The following is a 20485-nucleotide window of genomic DNA, read 5'->3' on the forward strand; positions in this document are numbered from 1 at the left end:
CTACTTTTCTGCCTGCTCCCCACCCCTCCTCCTTGGGTTCCTCTTCATTTGATCACCCTCAGAGCTCATCTGGCCACTTCTCTCTGTCTCTCTGTCCTGAAGAGTGTGTCCACTCAAATGCTCAACCTCTATTGGGAAGGAAATGATACTCAAATCTATCCTGCTAACCCAAATTCTTTGAGCTCTATACCTGTTTGCTGGAAGTTTCCATCTGAGTATGATGTTAATATCTCAAACTCAGCAGGCCTTATTTGGAGCACTTCATTACTCTAGGCAAGAACACCTCCATTATAATGTGTAGTTGTTACTTGTATATTGTTTGTCTCACCAGACTGCAAGTTCTATGACAGTGTCTTCTTCATTTACACCCATTGTCTAGCAATTCTCTGCTCCTAACAAGTGCTTAATAAAAATTAATTCAGGAGGCAGAGATCAGAAGGATCTCGATCCAGCAGCCTTGGCAAATAGTTTACGAGACCCTACCTCGAAGAAACTTCACAAAAAAGGGCTGGTGGAGTGACTCAAGGTATAGGCCCTGAGTTCAAACCCCAGTACCAAAAAAAAAAAAAAAAAAAAACCAAAACGTGTTGGTCAAATGTTTGACTCAAACTCCTTACCTTTCCTTCAGCCATGCTCTTTTCTTTACACTATTATCTTTCCAACCTTCTGGGCTCAACCTTGGAGTCATCTAAGATTTCTCCTTCCTTACTCCTACCACTAATCACTTGTATAATGTCTTCTCAAAGTTTATAAAATCTGTTCCATGCTTTAATGCTATTGGAGCTACTGGGGCTTAAGTAGAAAGTGCATGAGTTTAGGAGTCAGATGAGTTTAATATTCATTCCATTACTTTTTAGTGTGTGGCCTTAAGCAGGTTACAGTATGCTTATGGGCCTCAGTTTCTCATCTGTGTAACAGAGATCCACACCTCCCTTTTGGAGGTGTTGGCAGTGTAGGGGCAGAAAGGTGTGATCCCTTTTCTTGCCCCTTGTAAGGGTCATAGCCCACTCTCTTATAACAAAAGACAGGTTAACAAGAGAAAAGCATAATAAATTTATTTAATCCAAGTTTATATAACACTAGAGCCTTCAGAAATGAAGACCCAAAGACCCAAGGAATATTGTCCAACTTTAGGCTTAGATTTGATGAAGAATGAACAGCCATGTAGAAATATGATCGGACAGAAAGGGTGTGACCTAATGAACAGAGAAACTGAGTGGGAAACTCAGATCTACCTGTTCAGTTTCTTTTTGGCCTGTGTGACAGTCCTTCCTCCCCGGTATGGGGCAGGACCTTCCCTCTGGAATAAGGGTCTGAGACTTAGTATCAGACAAGTGAGGTCAGATAATTTCTTTATAGCCAGTTCTTACACAGAATGGAATATTTCTAGGTCTTATGGCTGGCTTTGTGAAGATGGCTTCTAGTTTCTATGACCTGCCTAGGGGAAGACGAGTTCTCAATCTTAGGACTCACTTTGGAGGAAATAAGAAGGGTGAGAGACAGGAGGACAAGAGAAGGGCAGAGAGGGACTTGCTTCTGAGGCCCTTCTAGTTCCTTCAGTTCAAAGTACTCAGCAGACGTAAGTGCCACACTTTGGGGTATTGTGTCCTGAGCCCCTAACAACAGGATTACTGGTGGTCAGGAAAGGGCTGCTTAACACATTGTGGGTATTCAGACAATGATTCTCTTATCACTTCTTATCTGGGCTCCCGCAGCCCTCTCCTGTTCTCCATCTTCATAGCTGTCCTCAGGGTCACTGCCGTGGGATAAAGCCCAAGTCCTTGACCTTGGCATTCTGTGGCCCTTTCTTCATCACATGCTCCCCACATCTGTGCTTCTCTCCTTCAGGACACTCAGCTTGTCCTGCACATATCATGTTTTCTGATTTTCCAGCCTCTGCTCTTTTACCTATCAAGCCTTTCCATTCAGCTCCACTGCTGAAATCCTTGCCCCTACAGAGCACACTCAAATGACTAGTATGTATCCAATGTGTCTTTCAGTTAATTAGGTATGGGTTTGTCCCCCTACTGGACTGCAAACTTGATGCAGGGCTACATGATGCTCAGTTTATCTGCCTGCACTAAATAGAACCCTTCCAAGATCCTTTTCCTAATTTAACCCAAACCTTTCCCCATTTCAACCCCCAGACTGACCCTTTTCAATCTCACTAGTTTTCTTCCCAATCCTGGTTCTCAAACTGAAGCCCAAGTATCTTCCACTGAGCCCCAACTCCTAGTTCCAGCTTGAGGGAGCAAAGATGTGCACACTTCCATCTCTCCAGTGCTTCATGATAGGCACTGAGTCACCTCTTGGGGATCCCTAGGACCCATCCCTGCCCCCACTGTGGTGGACAGGATGCCTGCTGCCTGGCACCATAGGGTCAGAGGAAGCCAGGGCCTCTAGGGCTCAGTATTTTTATCAGCCTAGGAAACAAGACACACAGAAGCGGAAACAGTGTGGTCAGAGAAAGTGAACAGCCCTCATCTCAGGGGAACCCCCACCAGGGCTGGGGGCCAGACATCAGGGAGAGACTTCGAAAAGAGGGAGGTCTGGGGGCCCAGGTATCACAGCTTATCTTTGGGTTTATGTAACTCTTGCAGAAGGGGAAATGATGTGCTTTAAAACTACACAGAAATCTGGGAGGGGCAAATGTGGACACCAGTTTTCTGTTGCTTACCTTTCAGCCCCAAGCTCAGGGGTCCTAACTCCCCCCAACTCCAAACCTAGGCTCTTTGCATGCCACTTCCGAAATCTCCGGCCTGTGAGAGGAACCGGACGCCTGGGTTGCTCACAGTTCTAAGTCTCTTTTCTGAATCACAGCAGTTTCCTCTCACAAGATCTTTCTCACCAGCCCTCCCCAACTCTGGCCCCTGAACATCTGCCTGGTCCATGGAGGCCTCCGGCTTCTTCCTAACTTCTATCTTGGTTGGCAAGATTCTAATGTACACATGTGCAAAACCAGTGCATGCCTCTACTCTACTCTTTCCTTCCAGTCCTGTTCTTTCTTTTCCTGAAATCTCAGTTGTGTACTGAGTGATGGCAGTAGGGTACGGCTTATAACTTCTTATCCATTTCCAAGGTGCTGGAGTGGGAGCCGAGTATGAACAATGGGAAGGATGGAACCCCCTCTCTCCTCCATGGGAGCCCCAGGCCATCGCCTTCCATCCTTCAGGCCCTCAACTATCAATTCTCATCAAAAGGAGATGTTTATGTGAAAGGCCAAACTTGGGCTTCCCAGTGATAGGGAAGTTGGATGAAAAGAGGCAAGAATTGAGGCCCTGGAGGAGATGGGACTGAGAAGCTAGGAGAGCTAGTCAGGAGTCCATAGCTTGGATGCCTGCGGGTGTGGATCTCTGGTTACCCAAGAACAGACAACCCAGGTTACATAATTGGGCTCTTTCCGCCTCCTTCATTTGCTTCTAATTTTAGCAACTGAAATTCCCTCCCCCACAAGTCTCTTCCTCCATCCGTTTTACTTCTATCCTCCATCCTCCCTCATCATGGTCCTCCAGCCTCAGTTGCCCCCAACTTGGCTCATTCAGTGACTCAGCAAAGGGAAAGCCCTCCTGTGTTGGACGAGGGGGTGTTAAGTGGGGAGGAGGAAGTGGTTCTGCTTGGGGAGCCTGGGGGGAGGGAAACTGGTTTTGTTCCCTTTTTGCCTCCATTCAAATCTATTTCTCCAGCTGCAGAATGTAGGGTGGACAGAACACCAGCAGAGGCAACAGAGGGAGACCGGAGGGCAAACTGGGTCTTCTGAGGGCTGACTTTCAGGGTGGGCAGGCAGGGAGCTTCTGGTCTCCAGCCGAGGGCACACATTGGAGTGTGTGTGTTGCAGGTTTGTAGTAGCTGTGGGTTTCGGCAAGCGGGCGGGAAAGGAGATGTCATGGGTGATGAAAACCATAGCAATGGAAAAAGGCAGAGGAGACACTGGAAGTGAGATGTGGAACCAGGTCTTATTAGGAAATGGCAGAGTCAAGAGCAGTAGGAGAGGCCCATGTGCCCCACCCCCACTTCTTACAAGTTTCACTCCCACCCCATATCCTCTCCAGCAGCATCTGCCTCCTTCCTTGTTGATCCCCAGCCCTGACCTTGCCCTTCTTCCTGCCTGCCCCAAGGCTATATCCCCACAGTTTCTTGCTCTTTCCCTAAGGTCACTTGAGGGCCTCTGCATGGCGATTCAGGGCCTGAGAAAGGGCTGTCACAGCTCCCATCACACGACCCAGCTCCCAGGTCTCAATCTGGCTTCGGAATCGCTGCAGGAAACGGTCAGGGTGCCAGCGGACCTGCTGGACCCTCAAGTACCTCCTCAGAGCCCCCTGTTCCTCCAAGGGGGGGCCCCTGGCCACTAGGGCTGCAGCCATGGCCTCTGGGTCCCCTCCCCCAGGGCAGGGCCAGGGCACATCACCAAAGCGCCAGAGGCTGCCTCTTTCTGCCCCTCTGGGGTGCTCTGCCCTGGGCCCAGCCCTGGCTGGCTCTGGCCCTCGGTCCCCTCGAGCCTCCTGGGCCCTCCTGGCTTGGCTCTCACGCAGTTCTTCCTCCTTGGCCCGGGCTCGCTCTCGGAAGAGCCGCTGCTCCTCCTCCTGCTGTCGCCAACTGTGACTGGAGCCCTCAGCCCGCAGGGGTCGGCAGGATCCCTCTGCTTCCCTCTGCTGCTGCTGGCGCTTCTGGGCATGCTCCCGAGCCAGGCGATCTGACCAGGCTGAGAATGATTCTGGTTCTTGGGTCTCACGGGAATCATCATCTGTTTGGGAGGTGGGATGAGGTAGGTGGAGAGAGGCTGTGAGAAGTACAGAGGATGGGGCTGAAGAGCCCAGTGTGGGCCCAGGAAAAACAGCTATCGGGAGGAAGGGCACCTGTGGATAGTAAAGGATTCCTCACCTTCAAATCTCCCAATGACCTCCTGCCACTCATCCTCCAGCTCCCCCTGCAGCTTCTGCCTCCATTCACGCTCCTTGGAAGCCTCATCTTCTTCCTCCTCTTCAGCGGAATCCCAGGGGGGTCCCCAGCCCAGAATCTGCCCAGGGGTCTCCCCATCCTTATTCTTTATTCCCATTGCAGAGGGACAGCGACTCAGTAGTGGCAAGAAGAAGTCTGTGTAAGCTGTGGGTGGGAGAGCAATGAGCAGAAGTTCTACTATGTCAAATAATATTTTCTAGTCTTGCCCCTACTCACCTTGCTGTCAAAATCCTTTGTATTTTCAATTTTGGGCTTGAAAATATTGTCACTATATATTCCTTATTATGTTTCTCACCCAAAACTGTGTGTCAGACTGGTAAAGTACAGGAACACTGTACCTGTACCACTATATTTAGTGGGTGCTGGGGAATCACATCTGTAATCCTACCTATTCAGGAGGCAGAGATCAGGATGATCATGGTTCGAAGCCAGCCCCGGGAAAATAGTCAGTGAGACCCTATCTTGAACAACCCATCAAAAAAAGGGCTGGCAGAGTGGCTCAAGTGATAAGAGCACTAGTGAGGCCCTGAAGTCAAGTCCCAGTGCTGCCAAAAAAAAAAAAAATTAATGTCACTTTTCAATAAATTGAGTAAAATAAATGTTTCCAGTGGAACTTCCCAGCCAGCTTACCCAAGGGATGATGGGAGTAGGCAAAGGGAAGGTCAGCAACATGTTTGAGCCATACAAATGTGACCAGCAGGGCTGGTAGAGCGGCTCAAGTGGTAGAGTGCCTGCCTAGCAAGTATGAGGCCCTGAGTTCAAACCCCAGCACTGCCAAAAAAACAAAACAAAACAAAAACCAAACCTACAAATGTGGCCAGCAGCAGATTGAGCTCTTTCTGAATGACTGCTGACCTAGGACAAGGGAAGGGGCTGAGATAGAGGGTCTCTCCTGGGAGCTGGCAGGAGCAGGAGAGGACTGGCATTCTCCCGGTACCCCTTTTGCTAAACCCTGTTCTCATTGCATATGCTCCTGGGGGAGCTGAGTGCCATGCTGCTTGCTTCACCGACACTCTAGACATCCTACTCCTGGCCAAGTTGAAGTAGTGGTCACTAACCACCACTTCTTTCTCTCAGGGGGCAAGGAAGGTAAGTGAGGCAGCCTCCCTTCCTGTGAACCTATTTTCTTTCCTACGATAGGAGGAAATGAGCTGGCAGTCCTTAAATCTTTATTCGATGATGAAAGTACTATTTACCTGGCAGAAGGATGGCACACGGTAAGAGTTGATCTATCACTGCTAGGAAGGCACAAAGACAGAATAGCCCAGTCTTGGCTAGCCTACTCCCCACCCCACACCCAAACCATATCAGGGTAAGGGAAGGGGGCACTTTATCCTTAGTACTGCTGCTGTGACCCGTCTAACTTGTCCCATTGCTTATTTCCACCAGGACTCATTGCAGGTGTGTGTGTGTTGGGGTAGGGGGCGTGCTCAGGCTTGCACAGGTTTTTAATTCATAGGTTTTAAGGAGTAAGACCTCCAACTAGAAGAATATGGTAAATAAAACATGGCACAGAATAATAAACAGTACTTACAAATGATGTTTGTATGTGTGAAAAAAGCTGGCTACAAAACTGTTTATAAGATCTGATCATAAGTGTTTGAAAAAAAAGAGACCAAGTTGGGCATGCACCAGTTACTTGGGAAGCTGAAGTGAAAGTTGAGCCCAAGAGTTCAAGGGCTGCCTGGGCAACATCCCAACCTGAGCTTGGGATGTAGCTCAGTGGGTACAGTGCTTTGTTTGCTTAGCATGCACAAGGCCTTGGGTTTGATCCCCAGTACTGTAAAAACAAAAACAATAACAACAAAAAAACACTAGAAGGAAAGAAGTAAAAGTTCTGGGTAGTGAAGCTATAATTGATATTTTAATGTGAAAGGGATATAACTAAGTTTTAACTTTCCTTATTTTTTGGGGGGATGGGTAGTACTGAGGTTTGAACTCAAGGCCTCTTGGGCTTACTAGGCAGGTGCTCTATTGCTTGAGCCATGCCTCCTTCCCTTCTTGCTCTGGTTATTTTGGAGTTAGGATCTCACTTTTTGCCTGGAGCTGGCTTGGACCACACAGTAGCTAGGATGACAGGTATTTGCCACCATGCCCAGCTTCTTCTGTTGAGCTATGGTCTCACAAACTTTTTGCATAGGGTGGCACTGAACCGTGATCCTCCTGATCTCTGCTTCCCAAGTAGCTAGGATTATAGATGTGACCACTGGTGCTGAGCCTTTCTTTCCTTTTTAAAAGAAAGAATAATTGATAACTACTAACAGTTTGCTCTGGGCCCTACTAGACCTGTTTTGGTATAAATAAACACACACATACAATAAATTTACTCAGAGATACATAACCACATTGTTTGGCCACTTACTTTTTTCATTTATTATCTCATTTGTATTTTTCCACAGGAATATATGGTCTGTTTCATCCTTTTTGATGACTGTGTAGTTAGTGTTCCACTGTGTGCACAAAACAAACAAGTCTCCCCACTTCTAATTGACAGATTTTGTTTCCGAAAACATTCAGCCTCACACATATATCTTTGTGGACTTGTTACAGTATTTGCGTGGGGTAGATTTTCAGAAATGGAATTTCTGAGTCAAAGGACATGTGCAAGGAGAAAAAAGAGTGAGAAACTCTGCCAAATTGTTATGCCAAGAATGTATGTGTACCTGTCTTCCTTTAAAATAAGTGTGAACCATCAACTCCCCTAATATTGCTAACGTGATAGATTAAAAAAATTGATTTTATTCATGAAGTTGTCTTTTATAATTTGTTCATATTCATCTACTTTTTTCTTGGATATTATACAGATATATAGATATATAGGTAGATAATTATGAGAGTCCTTTAAAATTTTTATATCATTAAATCTCTCATCAATATTTTCTTTTTTGCAGTACTGGGGTTTGAACTTGTATTTGCTAGGCAGGTGCTCTATCACTTAAGCCACATCCCCAACCCTTTTTGCTTTAGTTATTTTTGAGCAAGGGTCTCGAGTTTATGCCTGGGCAGGCCTGGACTACGAGCCTCCTATTTATGATACCCTCCTAGCTGGGATGGCAGGCACATGTCACTGTGCCCAGCTTTTATTAGTTGAGATGGGGGGTCTCACAAACTTTATTGCCTGGGTAGGCCTCCTCATCTCTATGGAGTAGCTAGGATTAGAGGTATGAGCCATGATACCAGGTATATTTTCCTCTTCACTTTTAATTTTAGTTCATTCTTAGGAAGGCTTTCCCCACTCTTAATATTATAAAATATTCTACTGTGTTTTCTTATACTATTTTAATATATTTTTATTTTTAGAGATTAAAAAAATTTTTAAAAATTTCAAGTATAGCATAAATACCCCTCTTCCTACCATAGGGTATGCTGACATATTACCATTTTTACATAATTCTATTTTAAAGAAATAAAACCATCATAGATAAGGCTAGTTTTCTTTGATAATGCCTTCTAAATTTTAGGGATGAAAAAGTTTTTACTTTACAAAAAAAACCCAAAAAACCCAAAAAAACAGGATCTTGTTATATAATCCAATCTGGCCTTGAACTTGTAAACCAAACATTCCTCTACCTCCAGAGTGCTGGGATTACGGGTGTGCACCATTCCCAGCTTTTCCTAAAAACAACATAGGTCTTACTGTGTTGCCCAGGATGGCCCTAAACAACTGGGCACAAGCAATCAACCTGCCTCAGCCTCCTGAATAGCTGAGACAACAGACATCTGCCACTGTACCCAGATTTGAAATTTACTTTTGAGTCAGGTATGGGGTGGGGCTATTTTTCTCTAGGTGAGTCACATGTCCCAGTATCATTTAGTAAATATTTCATTCCCTCTTATATTTGAAATACTATCTTTTTTTTTTTTTTTTGCCATGCTAAAGTTTGAACTCAGGGCCTACACCTTGAGCCACTCCACCCGCCCTCTCTTTGTGATGAGTTTTTTTGAGAGAGATCCTCCTGATCTTGGCCTCCTGAGTAGCTAGGATTACAGGTGTGAGCCACCAGTGCCAGGATTGAAATATCATCTTTATCATCAATTTAGCAGTATAAATCAACTTTTTTCAATGTCCGTTAATTAATACGTTGTATTTTCATACTGGGAAAATCTGTAAGAAAAAAAAATTTGGAAGAAAAATTTACTTTGTCTTAGTAATAGAAGCACTGTTCTTTCCTTGCCCAACATGATTCCTACCTTAAAGATATGGACACACTTTTGGGGGCTAGGGACATAGCTCAGTGGTACAGCTTGCCAAGCATGTACCAAGGCCCAGGGTTTGAGCCCCAACAATGAAAAAAACCCCCAAAACTTCAAAACAAACAACAACCCACCACTAACAACAAAAAGTGACTTTTTTCTTTTTTGTGGTATTGAGGATTGAACACAGGGCCTTTTGCATCTGGGCAAGTTCTTTACCACTAACCTACAATCCTAACCTGAATACATCTTTTTTCTTCTTTTTGGTGGAACAGGGCTTCATGCTTGCAAAGCAGGCACTTGAGCCATACCTACAATCCATTTTTCTCTGGTTATCTTGGAGATGGGGATCTCTGGAACTATTTGCCTGGGCTTGGCTTGAACTGCAATCCTCCAGATCTCAGCCTCTCAAATAGTTACGATTATCAGTGTGAGCCACTGGTGCCCAGCTGTTTTTGTTTTTGAGATAGGTCTTGTTGTTCCTAGGCTGGCCTTAGTTCTAATTCTCCTGCCTCAGTCTCCCAAGTGCTGGGATTATAGATGTGTACCACCATACTCAGACATGAACACACTTTTTTTTTTTTTGCAGTATGGGGGTTTGAACTCAGGGCCTTGTGCTTGCTAGGCATGTGCACTACTGCTTCAAGCCATGCCCCCAGCCCTTTTGCTTTAGTTATTTTTTTTGGATAGGGTATCTCATTTTTGCATCCTTCAATTTATACCTCCCTTATAGTTGGGATTAGGGCATGCACCACCACACCCAGCATGAACACATTTTTTAAAAATGCCAATTTTTTTTTCTTTTCTCCTTTTACCTTATCATTTTTACATTTATTTACATGTGTATACCTTGTTTGTGCCACCTCCCCCCTCCCCCTCTACAAATGCCAACATTATAGCTAGGCCCAGTGGTACACACCTGTAGATCCAGCTACTTTGGAAGCTGAATTTGGAGGATTGCTTGAACCCAGGAGTTCAACATCAGCATGGGCAACGTGGGTTGGGTAGTCAAAGAAGGCTTTAAGGAGGAGGTGGGCTGGGAGGGGAAATCAGGCAGAAGAGAAGGCAACAAGCAAGACACAAGCATGCTCTGGGCACCGGTGGCGCACACCTGTAATTCTAGCTACTTGGGAGGCTGAGACTGGGAAAATCAAGATTCAAGGCCAGCTCAGGTAGTTCCAGAGACCCCATCTCCAAAAACGACCAGAGCAAAAAGGATTGGAGGTACGGCTCAAAAGGTAGAGAGCCTGCTTTGCAACCATGAAGCCCTGCGTTCAAACCCCAGTACTGCCAAAAAAGAGGAAAAAAAAAAGAGACAAACACGCTTGTGAAACATGTGCTTAGTGTCATTGAAGATAGACCCACCAAGCTAGCAGGTCTGTGGGTGTGCAGCAGGAGGTGAGGCTGGAAAGGCAAGTGGAACATAAACCGGATGCCCAGTCATTTTAAAACGAGGCCACCTTTTGCTGTGCAGATTAAAGTGGTAATAGGTGTCTGCTATTGTGTTGGCACAGAGCAGACGTGCAGTGAATGAGTTGAGCATGGTGATTCATACCATAATCTCAGCACTTGGGAGGCTGAGGCAGGAGGATCAAGAGTTTCAGGCCAGCCTGGGCTATATAGTGAGACCCTGTCTCAAACAAGCCACAAACCAACCAACCAACCAACCAGGCCTGTGTGGGGTTTTATTCTTTTTGCAAAGACTGGGAGAAAATAACCTTGTTTCTCAATGCTACTAATTCTTGCTATATGTATAGAACGCTTATTGTGTGTTTATTCAGCTAAGACTACTTCCCCATGAGGTGATGGGGACTAAAAAGAAGTCACCAAAAGCCCAAAAGGTGGGGGCACTTCATTGGCACCTTTTTGGGTGTGATAACCCAGCCCAGTCCCTCCAGCATGTACTGCTACATTCCTCAGACCTAACATGGGAACTAGGGGAGAAAGCTCCTGGCAGGGTTATGGATCATTTGATCTATTCAAAGAAGATATTTTCCTTTTAGTAAGGCAGGGTGGTCTTTAAAGCAGCTGGCAGCTGAAGGAGCTGGGCCTCATGACCCAAGAGTTAGAAGGCCACCTGGTGGCAGACTTGGCAGGGGACCAGGAGGAAATAAAGCCTGAGAGAACACTAGGGTTTGGAAGCAAAAGCATGGAGCAAGGGTGGCCCTTTGGAAGGCTATGACCTCCCAGCTGTGAGATGTCAGACACGTTCCTGAGCCTTCTGGGCTCCACTTTCCTCATCTATAAATGGGATAAAAATCAATCCCACAAGCTTCTGATAGAGTTCAACACAATGAATGAAGTGCCTACCACACTACTGGGGGTATTTTTACTATTTAGAAAGCCTTAATTGAGCAAAATAAAAATAATACACTTATCATTTAGTGAGTAACAAAACTGTTGCAAATGTTTGGTTCAATTTACTTGCCACAACCTCTATTTTGGAGACAAATTAGGCTCACAGAGGTTAGGTCATCTGACTTCTCAGTGGCCGAGCTGGGATCTAGAGGCAGTTCTGCCTCAGGTTCTCTACTTTGTTACTTTCCAGGTCCTGCTTCTTATATCAGCCAGAGAGACACCTGCACTTGGAAGACTCTTTGTTTTTAAGTCAAAACAACAACAACAACAACAACAAAAACCAATGCTGGGCACCGGTGGCTCATGACTGTAGTCTCAGCTACTCAGGAGGCAGAGATCAGGAGGATTGAGGTTTGAAGCCAGCCTGGGCAAATAGTTTGAGAGGCCATACCTCGAAAAACCTTTCACAAAAAAAGGATGGTGGAGTGGCTCAAGGTGAAGACCCTGAGTTCAAGCCCCAGTTCCGCAAAAAATTTATAAATAAATAAATAAATAAAACAAAAAAAAAACCCAACCAAAATATGTTAACCCATCTCACTTATGATAAGTAGAATTAAAGAAAATGGGATTTTTGACCATATAGGGGAGATTTTGGGGTGTAGTGGCAACTGGAAAAACAGCTAATCAACCCAACTACAGGTTTTCCTCTAATGTTCTTACTCTAGCAAGAAAGTTCTAGGTGGAAAAGGGGGCTTCATCTTTGATTTTGGTAAGAAGAGCTGTATTGCTACTGCCACTGCAATATCAACAAGTTCCATTTTTCTCCCCCAGAACTCAAGACATTTTGAAGATTTGATAACACTGATCTAAAAGTATACAGTGTAGATTAAGTAGCTCAGGAGGGAATGGTTGGCCCTAGTAACCAAATACACACTTTTTTTTTTTTTTTTTAGCAAGAAACGTTTTTTTTTTTAAGCAAATTGTAGATAGCCTCACCTTAGTTCAGGTTAGGTTTTTGATACCAAATGAGTTTTGGTGGCAAACTGTTGAAAACTGGATCCCAGAATTGTTTTTAAGTTTCAGGATTGTGTGTAAGGGTCATAACAACAATCCCCAGCATCTACCAAATGTTTATCTCATGCTAGATATTCTAATTGTACACTATGTCAATTGATTATGAAAATTTAAGTCACAGCATGGGTACTATGAATACATATACAACACTGTATAATTCTATAATGTATAACATAGGACAATGTAGTTGTTAAGAGTATGGGCACTCTAGCTAGTTAGGCTGCCTGGGTTATAATTTGTTTACTAGTGAATAGCTGTAACTCTATCAAATGAGTTAACTTCTCTGGGTCCAGCTTGCTCATCTGGGAAATGGGGAACAATGTTGATACCTCATAAGGGTTGTTGTGAGGATTAAATGAGTTACTTGGTAAGAAGTGTATGGCACATAATAGGGGTGTTATTATTTTAATTTGCACACCAGCAAACTAAGCCTTAAGGACATTTAATAACTTAATACACAGCTGTTACATGGGGAGTTAGAATTTGAACCCAGGCAATTCAACTGCAGAGACTACGTTCTCTGCTACTTTTTGTGTTATAGGCAAACAAGACAAGAATCGAAGTAGCTACTAATCTAGAAAGATGTGAAATTTAAAGGTTAGTTGTGAGGCAGGTGTGGTGGCACACACATGTAATCCCAGTACTCAGGAGGATTGACAGATTGAGGCAGGCCTAGGCTACATAGCAAGACCCTGTCTCAACAAACAAGTCCCTAGTTGCTGTCCTGAGAATGTTGGGCTCTTCAGACAATGGTATCTCAGTAATGTAAAGGCACAAATGATGGTCACATGCCAACTTGATAGGTCCCACAGATCAAATAACTAGCTAACTTCTCAACTAATAATTGGTTTTCACTTGAGATCTGATCAACTGTTCATGACCTTGTTCCCCACTGGCAACTCACCATCAGGGCCCTGGCGGGCAGCAGCGTGCAGCGCTGTGTCCCCATGGCGGTCCTGGTGGGCAGGGTCAGCCCCAAGACGAAGCAGCAGGCACAAGGCAGGGGCATCGTGGCGGGCACAGGCCCGGTGGAGTGGTGGGGGCTGCCCAGCATCCACATCAAGGCCTGGGTGTCGCTGGAGAAGGGCCTGGGCCCTGACCAGTCGTCCTGCAGACAAGTAACGACGGAAGCGACGTTCTCGGCGTTGGCGGCGGGAAGTGGAGGCCATGGAATTCTTGGGCTGAGGAAGAAGGAAAAAAAGGCAGCAGTCACGACCAGTCTTGGCTGGTCCGCCCTCTCCATTTCAGACATTCCCTCTTGTTTCTCCCTTTACTTTTTGTTTTTTCCCCACATCTCTAGAAAAAGATGAGGCTTATCTTAACCCTCATCCCTTATCAGATCATAGGTTCGAAAGAAAAATGAAGTGGGGTTGAGATCACAGACTTAATTTTTTTACGTAAATTTGGATTAAAGGATACATAATTACTTAAGGCTCGAGAGCGTGGGTAAATTTTAATAACAGACTTTTGAAAAAAAAAAACCGAATTGGGTCTGATGGGGGAAATTTTTATCAGCCAAATTTGAATTTTAAAAAAGTCACAATTTCAAATAATCTAGAAATTGAAATTAATGTACCCGGCAGACAGATGTAGAGGCTTCTCCCTCTGAGACCTGGGGGGAGGGGTTACTCATCAGACCTGCCCCCCGCCTCCCAAGTACCCCCAGAGCTGTAGGCCCAAGGCCTGTGTTTAAGACGCTCGGAGAAGGGAGGCGGGAAGGGCGGAGACACTCCAGGTTGGCGGAAATGGCGCAAACATAGACGCAAGTTTTGGGCGGAAATGAACTGTGAGGCGCATTACAGGATGTAGTTCCGCCCCGACCGGGTAGTTTCTTCGTCAGACTTCCGGGGGGAACTAAGGAACTTATGGTAAAGGGTCCTCTTGAAACCAGAAGACTGGATGAGAGGCGAGGAAAAGGAGAGGCCAGGGCAGGGAGAAAGACGGGCTATTTGGAGGTTTATCCGAGCCGTCTTAGGTAGTAGTAGAGAGGGGATGGTACCGTGACTAATCGAAAGATGAAAAGATAAAGAGAGAAAACGGAAGGTAAAGACAATAAAAATCACAGTGAAAATGAAAAACCAAAACCACAATGAAGCAAAGAATAGGTTATAGACACATTGTAACCATATACAATGAATTACCCCTGTACGACTAATATATGCTAATAAAAATGTTGAGAGAGAGAGAGAGAAAGAGAGAGAGAGATAGAGACACGAAATGGCATTTAAGAGGGTTGCAGATGTGGCTCAAGTGGTAGAGCACTTGGCCTAGCAAGCGCGAAGCCCTGAGTTCAAACGGCCCTCCCCCCCAAAAGAAAAAGATATGAAGAAAAAAAACCACAGGATAGGGCAAGTGACATGTATGAAGAAATTTGGACTTGGGAAACATGTAGAAAGAGATGGGAGATGGAAAAGAGGAAAGAGTTGGGGGAAATAAGAAGCCCAGCATCCTCTTTTTCCAGCGCGTGTCACACGATACAGCCTTACCTTCTCACCCCATTCTCATCGCCTTTATGCCTCCTCTGAGACCACCAATCAAGCTCTCTTCCTCCCACCCAAATACTCCTCCCCTCTGCTACCCTATCCCTAGACCTTGGTGACTGGGAAGGGTCTGCATCTGCCCCCAAATTGGCCGGCAGCTTAGGGCCAGGTCTCTGCTGCTCCCAGGCGGTCCTTTTGGGTATTACCTGAGTGAGAATGGAGAGGAAGACCAGTCATCAGTGGAGGATCAGATTGGGGGAGACACTGGTGCAAGGAGGCTGAGTGAAAAGGGGAGCACTAAGACCCAGGGATAGTAGAAGACTGCAGCAAACGAGCTGGAGGAGAAGTAGGCGCTGGGGGCGGGGGGATGGGAGCCATCTGGTACCTTGGTCGCCTCCAAAACAACATTATCCCTAGCCACTGAAATGGCCAGCCAGTCCCAGGGTATCCAGCAGCTCTTGCAAGCCGAGAAGCGGGCTGCTGAGAAGGTGGCAGATGCCAGAAAGAGTGAGTCTCCTCTTTTCTCTTTTAGGGAGTGTAAAAAGAAAATTAAGGGTCTGTGGGTTAGCAAACATTTGAGTCTGTAAGAAAATCCAAGGCTGGTAGAGAGAGCTGGGGGCTGGAGGCTGATTAGGAGGGAAGAAATGGGTGGATGTTAGACTCTAGCTCTTGGCTGACTGAGAGAAGGCTGCATAACTTTCCGGAAGGGACTGACCCCTACTATCACACTTTGTAGGGGATTCATCCCCATCCACTGTCCCTTTTTCTGTCTCTAGGGAAGGCTCGGCGACTGAAGCAAGCTAAAGAGGAAGCACAGATGGAGGTAGAGCAATACCGCAGAGAGAGGGAGCAGGAATTCCAGAGCAAGCAGCAGGCGGTGAGTAGAGGGGGAGTTGAGATGGGATCCATCAGGTGCAACTTGGTGAGTACATCTAGTGAGGTGTGTGCAGGTGACTCAACAAGAAACTAAGGTAGCAGGAGGCTGAGGGGACCCTGGCAAGGACCACAATATTGGTAAAGTTTTGACATGATATGTAAGAGAGTCTGGGAGTTTTGAAGGACATATACAACTTGTGGGAAGAATCAATCACCTATGTGGCATATGATAACATTTAGGGTGGAGGGAAGGGTTTTGTAGGCAGTGAGATGGTAGGGATTTTATAATCTGTTTTAGGATGAGGTTGCATTTCAGGTCTTAGAGAATAGGAGATTGTGTTGATCTCTTTGGCAACTGGTTATTTCTGTGGGATGGAGATAGTTTTGAAAAGGCATTTCTTCTTGGTCTTTCTCTCCACATGCCTGTGCCTTTCTTTCTCTACTTCTGCTTTTTTCTTTCTCTCCTCCACCCTTTTCTCCACCCCTCAGGCCATGGGCTCCCAGGGGAACCTGTCGGCTGAAGTGGAACAGGCTACAAGGCGCCAGGTACAGGGTATGCAGAGCTCCCAGCAGAGAAACCGGGAGCGTGTTCTGGCCCAGCTGCTTGGCATGGTCTGCGACGTCAGGCCCCAGGTCCATCCCAACTACCAGATCACTGCTTAGGATTGTCGTCTAGGACCCACTACAGGGTTTGACTTCTCCTGCCAGTTCCTTTCCTCAAAGAAATCTCCTAAATCAAGATCACTTCCCTTGCCTAGCATGCATAAGGCCCTGGGTTCAATCTTTAGCACCAAAACCCCCAAAAGACCCCACCAAAAATCACTTCCCACCATAATCATCCTCTCCTTTCCATTCTCTGGAAATTCTAGGAGGCAAAGTCTAATAATCTCCTGTGACTTATATTCTGCTCAAACCCTCACTGGGACCTTCTAAATGCCCAAATCATTCTCACCTAACCCTTCTGTGAAACTTGTAGCATGGGGAAATAGGGATTCGGAAAACATCCTGACTTCAGAGTCTTGACAGATTTGGGTTCCTCTCCCAACTCTGCCCTCTGCTGGCTGTGTAAGTGGGACAAGCTGCATTGAAACCTCAGTGTCCTCCTCTGATGAAACTGAAATAATAATAAAGCCTCCTTGGTGAGAAAGGTCAGGAGTCATTCTGTAAAGAATGGCAGGTAGTTGTTGTGATTCAATAAATGGCAACCCCATGATATAATAACCACTCTCTGCTCACCTGCCCAAACCTAAATATTCCTGCTTCCTAACTTTTGTCTGTGGCTAATTCCACTCATTCATTTTGTTTAAAAAAAAAAAAATTTTTTTTTTTTTTGGTGGTGCTGGGGTTTGGACTCAGGGCCTCATGCTTGCTAGGCAGGGACTCTACCACTTGAGCCACTCTGCCAGCCCTCCATTCATTCATTTTGTGACCCTAGTAATTCTCTGAAGAAATTGTTCTTCTCATCTCTTTACCCCAGAGACCTTATGATCCCTGAAAAGATGAAATGATGGCCTCACTAAGCCCCTCTACTATGGTTCCAGGTAGATACAACATCTTTTTGTGTCTCTTGAGCTAACCTTTCTCTTAATTGAATTTCCTTCCTTTTTTTATGTCCCCAAAGACCTATCAGATGCTTACTGTTTCTTGAGATCAGAAGTGATGCTGTGTCCCCCATATGCATGGCCTTCCTTTCTATATCAATACCTTGTTTTCCCTTTGTAACAATAAAAAAAGTGTCAATAAAATAACTATGGATAAATCAGTTGGTGAGTCACAGCCTTCTTTTGCCCCATCAATTTTCACTTTTGTCACTCTCTTGTTTCATGTTTACATAATCTCCAAACACTTCACAAGAATGGTCTTTGAAACTTGTTGGACAAACAAAAGCAAATAGTACTCTTTCTCTCAAGTGAGAAATGTGATTACTCAATTTTAAGAGAAAAGCTGGTGTGTAGGAACAAGCACTCTTTGCTTCTGACCTTGTTTTGTTTCGTAACACTTGAAACTTCACATTATGGTTATGTGCTTCATCTGTTATGTAAACTCTGTAGAGACAGGGCTGTTCACTGTTGCATCCTTAGATCCTAGGAAAGCACATAGTAGGCAGTTGATAAATGCCATAGAATAAATTGATACCAGGGTTGGGGAAACTGCTCTTCTATGACTTCATCCTTGGATCAGAAGACAAGCGTGCTTTACCAAGGATTTGAACCAAAGAGGTAACCTGCAGTGTATTTATTATTATTATTATTAATTTTGTGGTACTGGGGTTTGAATTCAGGGCCTACACCTTGAACCACTCCATCAGCTTTTTTTTGTTTTGAAATAGGTTCTCCCTAATTATTTGCCTGGTGATGGCTTCAAACTGCAATCCTCCTGATAACTGCCTCCTGATTAGCTAGAATTACAGGTGTGAGCCACCTGCGCCTGGCTCTGTAGTGTGTTAGTAACCAGATTCTTGAAGTGGGGAGGCAGAATATAGTAAGAGAATTACAGGTGTTTGGATTCTGCTTGTCACCTTATCTGTACTGCTTTGGACATGCAGCTTTACTTCTCCAAGTTCACTTATTTATTTACAAAATAGGAATAACGGTACCTACTTCTTAGTGTAAAATGGTTAAGTGTGCTAACAGAGAAAGCACCGAACACTTGGAATTTTTATTAAGCAGCAGGACATTACATCTGACTAATCTAGCATTCCAAAGAGAGGGATGCCAAAAGTCTCATGGGGTAGGGGAGAATCTAGGCCGAACAATGGAGCTGTTGGGGTGGGGCTAATTAACAATATTTATGGAAAGTTGTGTAACTCTCGAGGCTTACCATTTATTTTTAACAGTTGGGTCGGAATCTAGACCCCTTTCTTCCCCTCCACCTCAGAACACTTTCCTGACTCACACTTGCCAACCTCATTTTGAACAATTGCCGCTCACCCTCCCCATGGCTGGGAAGGGGTAGGAGCAGGACTTCTGGGCACATCTCACGCCAAGTTCCTGAGTCTTCAGCTGTAGCAAGACCACATTTAGACAAGCCCAGCAGGCCGCAGGTCACCTTGACCACTGGACCAAGGACCCCGTGGGAACTCGCAGCTTCCTCCCGCCGCGCTCGTTTCTCGTGCGCTCACAGAGAGGTGCCCAGAGAGAAGACCTGTGTGGAGAAAACGTACAGGATCACGGGAAATGGGGGGGGAAAAGAAAGGAGAAGCGAAGAAAAATAGCAGTAGGAGGAGAGGTTAGTTTCCTTTTTTTGTTTCTGGCAGCAGCGGAGGAGTTAGAGTGGCTTTAAAAAAAATTTCTGACAGGCATTCGCCAAAGGCAACTCCGGAGCGCGCGCGACCATAGACCTGGTGAAGGTCCTTCTTCTGGCACCTTGCGCCTGCGCTCTGGCAGCCGAGAAGGCGGGAGGCCGGGGTAGAGGGAAGCTTGAAACCGGAAGTGAAGGAAGGTTCCTTCTTTCGTCTGTGTTTCTGCCGCCATACGCGCTCGCCCTGCTAAGGTAAGTTTTGGCCTTCGTTACTATCCGCCTCCATCTGCGCTTCTCCCTGGTCATCCTGTTACGTGGATTCTTAATACCTCTTCCATAAGCGACGGTCTGGTTGCTAGGGCCTAGTTGGGTAGTTATTTCCATTGCTTTCATCCCTTTCCAGAGCAAAGAGCTTTTGGGGGGAGGCGAGGAGGCAAGGGGGGCCCAATCCAAGATGGTGGCTCCGGCGCCATTGTGTTCCCTTTGCTCCCGACTCTTTCAATGGGTCCCTCGCTTATACGAGGCCTTAGCGACGACGAGAGGCGGCGCCAGCTGTCCCCTGGTCCTGGGCATTTGTGGAGGGCGGGGCTTTTCTCCACCGGTGGTGGGATTAGGAGAAGCCCACGTTTGGGCCCAGTTGCACTTTTCTCATCCCTGCTTGCCCACGGTTATTTGAAGCGCTTTCTAAATATTTACAAGTGCTGTCATGTATGCTTTTTGGAAAGTCATCTGGAGGAGTGGAAGAGTGATGTAAGACCACTTGGTAAATATTCTGTTAAGCTGTAGCGGGGCTACTTCTCTCAATTATTTTTTATGACTACTAAAGTTTACCAATTTTTTGCAGTGCTGGGAACTGAACCCAGTGCCTTGCGCCTCCTAGGCAAGCGTTCTATCACTGAGCTAGCCTTAACGTTTTGCTTTTGTTTTTTTCCTACACTAATTACATAGGAGTTTTCTTTTCTCCTTGCATCTGTTTATCTTTCCTTTATTTCTTCCAAGTGCTGGATTACAGACAGGCTTGAGCCGTCAGGCCTGCCACACAGGTGTTTTCTTAAGCAGTGGAAGGGTACTGAGAAGTGGGAGGTGAATGGCAGCCACATGATGTTTTCATTGTGAGAAATGAGCGCTTTGCGCCGTGCTGACCTTAATCTATCACCCTTGACTGATGGCTGCCTTGTTAGGAATCCATACCTCGAGATTATAGAGAAAGCAGTCGTCTTTGAGATTTTAAAGGATTTTTCTCATCCTTCTGATTTCCCCTTTCCAAGTCAGTCGTATTCACCCTTTCATGATCTATTCTTTTTCCACTATTGTTATTACAGATTAGGAATTTATAACTTGGTTTTCTGTTACTCTTAACTGGTTTC

At 45.6% G+C, this 20485-nt stretch overlaps 2 protein-coding genes and 1 non-coding gene across 5 annotated transcripts; 2 read left to right on the forward strand and 1 right to left on the reverse strand.

Moving 5' to 3' along the window:
• Positions 1-1048: 1048 nt before the first annotated feature.
• Positions 1049-15328, reverse strand: Nfkbil1 (NFKB inhibitor like 1). Of its 3 annotated transcripts, none has more exons than XM_074082559.1 (4): positions 15209-15328; positions 13427-13703; positions 4879-5100; positions 1049-4741 (listed from the first exon to the last, which is right to left on the reverse strand). In XM_074082559.1, exons 2-4 carry the CDS (start codon positions 13689-13691, stop codon positions 4152-4154), a joined length of 1077 nt encoding a protein of 358 aa, XP_073938660.1. In that variant the 5' UTR covers positions 13692-13703; positions 15209-15328; the 3' UTR covers positions 1049-4151. The 3 variants fall into 3 exon arrangements, with proteins under 3 accessions (XP_073938660.1, XP_020025269.1, XP_020025268.1); XM_020169680.2 differs by lacking the exon at positions 15209-15328 and adding an exon at positions 15009-15167; XM_020169679.2 differs by lacking the exon at positions 15209-15328 and adding an exon at positions 14099-14258.
• Atp6v1g2 (ATPase H+ transporting V1 subunit G2) lies at positions 15292-17640 on the forward strand. Its single transcript, XM_020169692.2, has 3 exons — positions 15292-15509; positions 15779-15879; positions 16368-17640. The coding sequence occupies exons 1-3, from the start codon at positions 15428-15430 to the stop codon at positions 16539-16541; spliced, it is 357 nt and encodes a 118-aa protein (XP_020025281.1). The 5' UTR covers positions 15292-15427; the 3' UTR covers positions 16542-17640.
• A 2571-nt stretch (positions 17641-20211) lies between these two features.
• On the forward strand, positions 20212-20289 carry LOC141410561 (small nucleolar RNA SNORD83). Its single transcript, XR_012435406.1, has one exon. It is a non-coding gene; the product is annotated as a small nucleolar RNA SNORD83 (small nucleolar RNA).
• The last annotated feature ends 196 nt before the right edge of the window (positions 20290-20485 follow it).

Source organism: Castor canadensis, chromosome 8 (genome assembly GCF_047511655.1).
Source record: "Castor canadensis chromosome 8, mCasCan1.hap1v2, whole genome shotgun sequence".
Classification (NCBI taxonomy): domain Eukaryota; kingdom Metazoa; phylum Chordata; class Mammalia; order Rodentia; family Castoridae; genus Castor; species Castor canadensis.

Excerpts from the sequence above, each read along its gene's own strand:
- Nfkbil1 (XM_020169679.2), bottom strand. The coding sequence starts at position 14,155 with ATGAGTAACCCCTCCCCCCAGGTCTCAGAGGGAGAAGCCTCTACATCT. Across the intron at positions 13,704-14,098 it reads CCTCTACATCTGTCTGCCGG|CCCAAGAATTCCATGGCCTC; the intron begins GTACATTAATTT and ends CTTCTTCCTCAG. Across the intron at positions 4,742-4,878 it reads GGTCATTGGGAGATTTGAAG|ATGATGATTCCCGTGAGACC; the intron begins GTGAGGAATCCT and ends CCTCCCAAACAG.
- Atp6v1g2 (XM_020169692.2), top strand. The coding sequence starts at position 15,428 with ATGGCCAGCCAGTCCCAGGGTATCCAGCAGCTCTTGCAAGCCGAGAAG. Across the intron at positions 15,510-15,778 it reads GGTGGCAGATGCCAGAAAGA|GGAAGGCTCGGCGACTGAAG; the intron begins GTGAGTCTCCTC and ends TTCTGTCTCTAG. Across the intron at positions 15,880-16,367 it reads TCCAGAGCAAGCAGCAGGCG|GCCATGGGCTCCCAGGGGAA; the intron begins GTGAGTAGAGGG and ends TCCACCCCTCAG.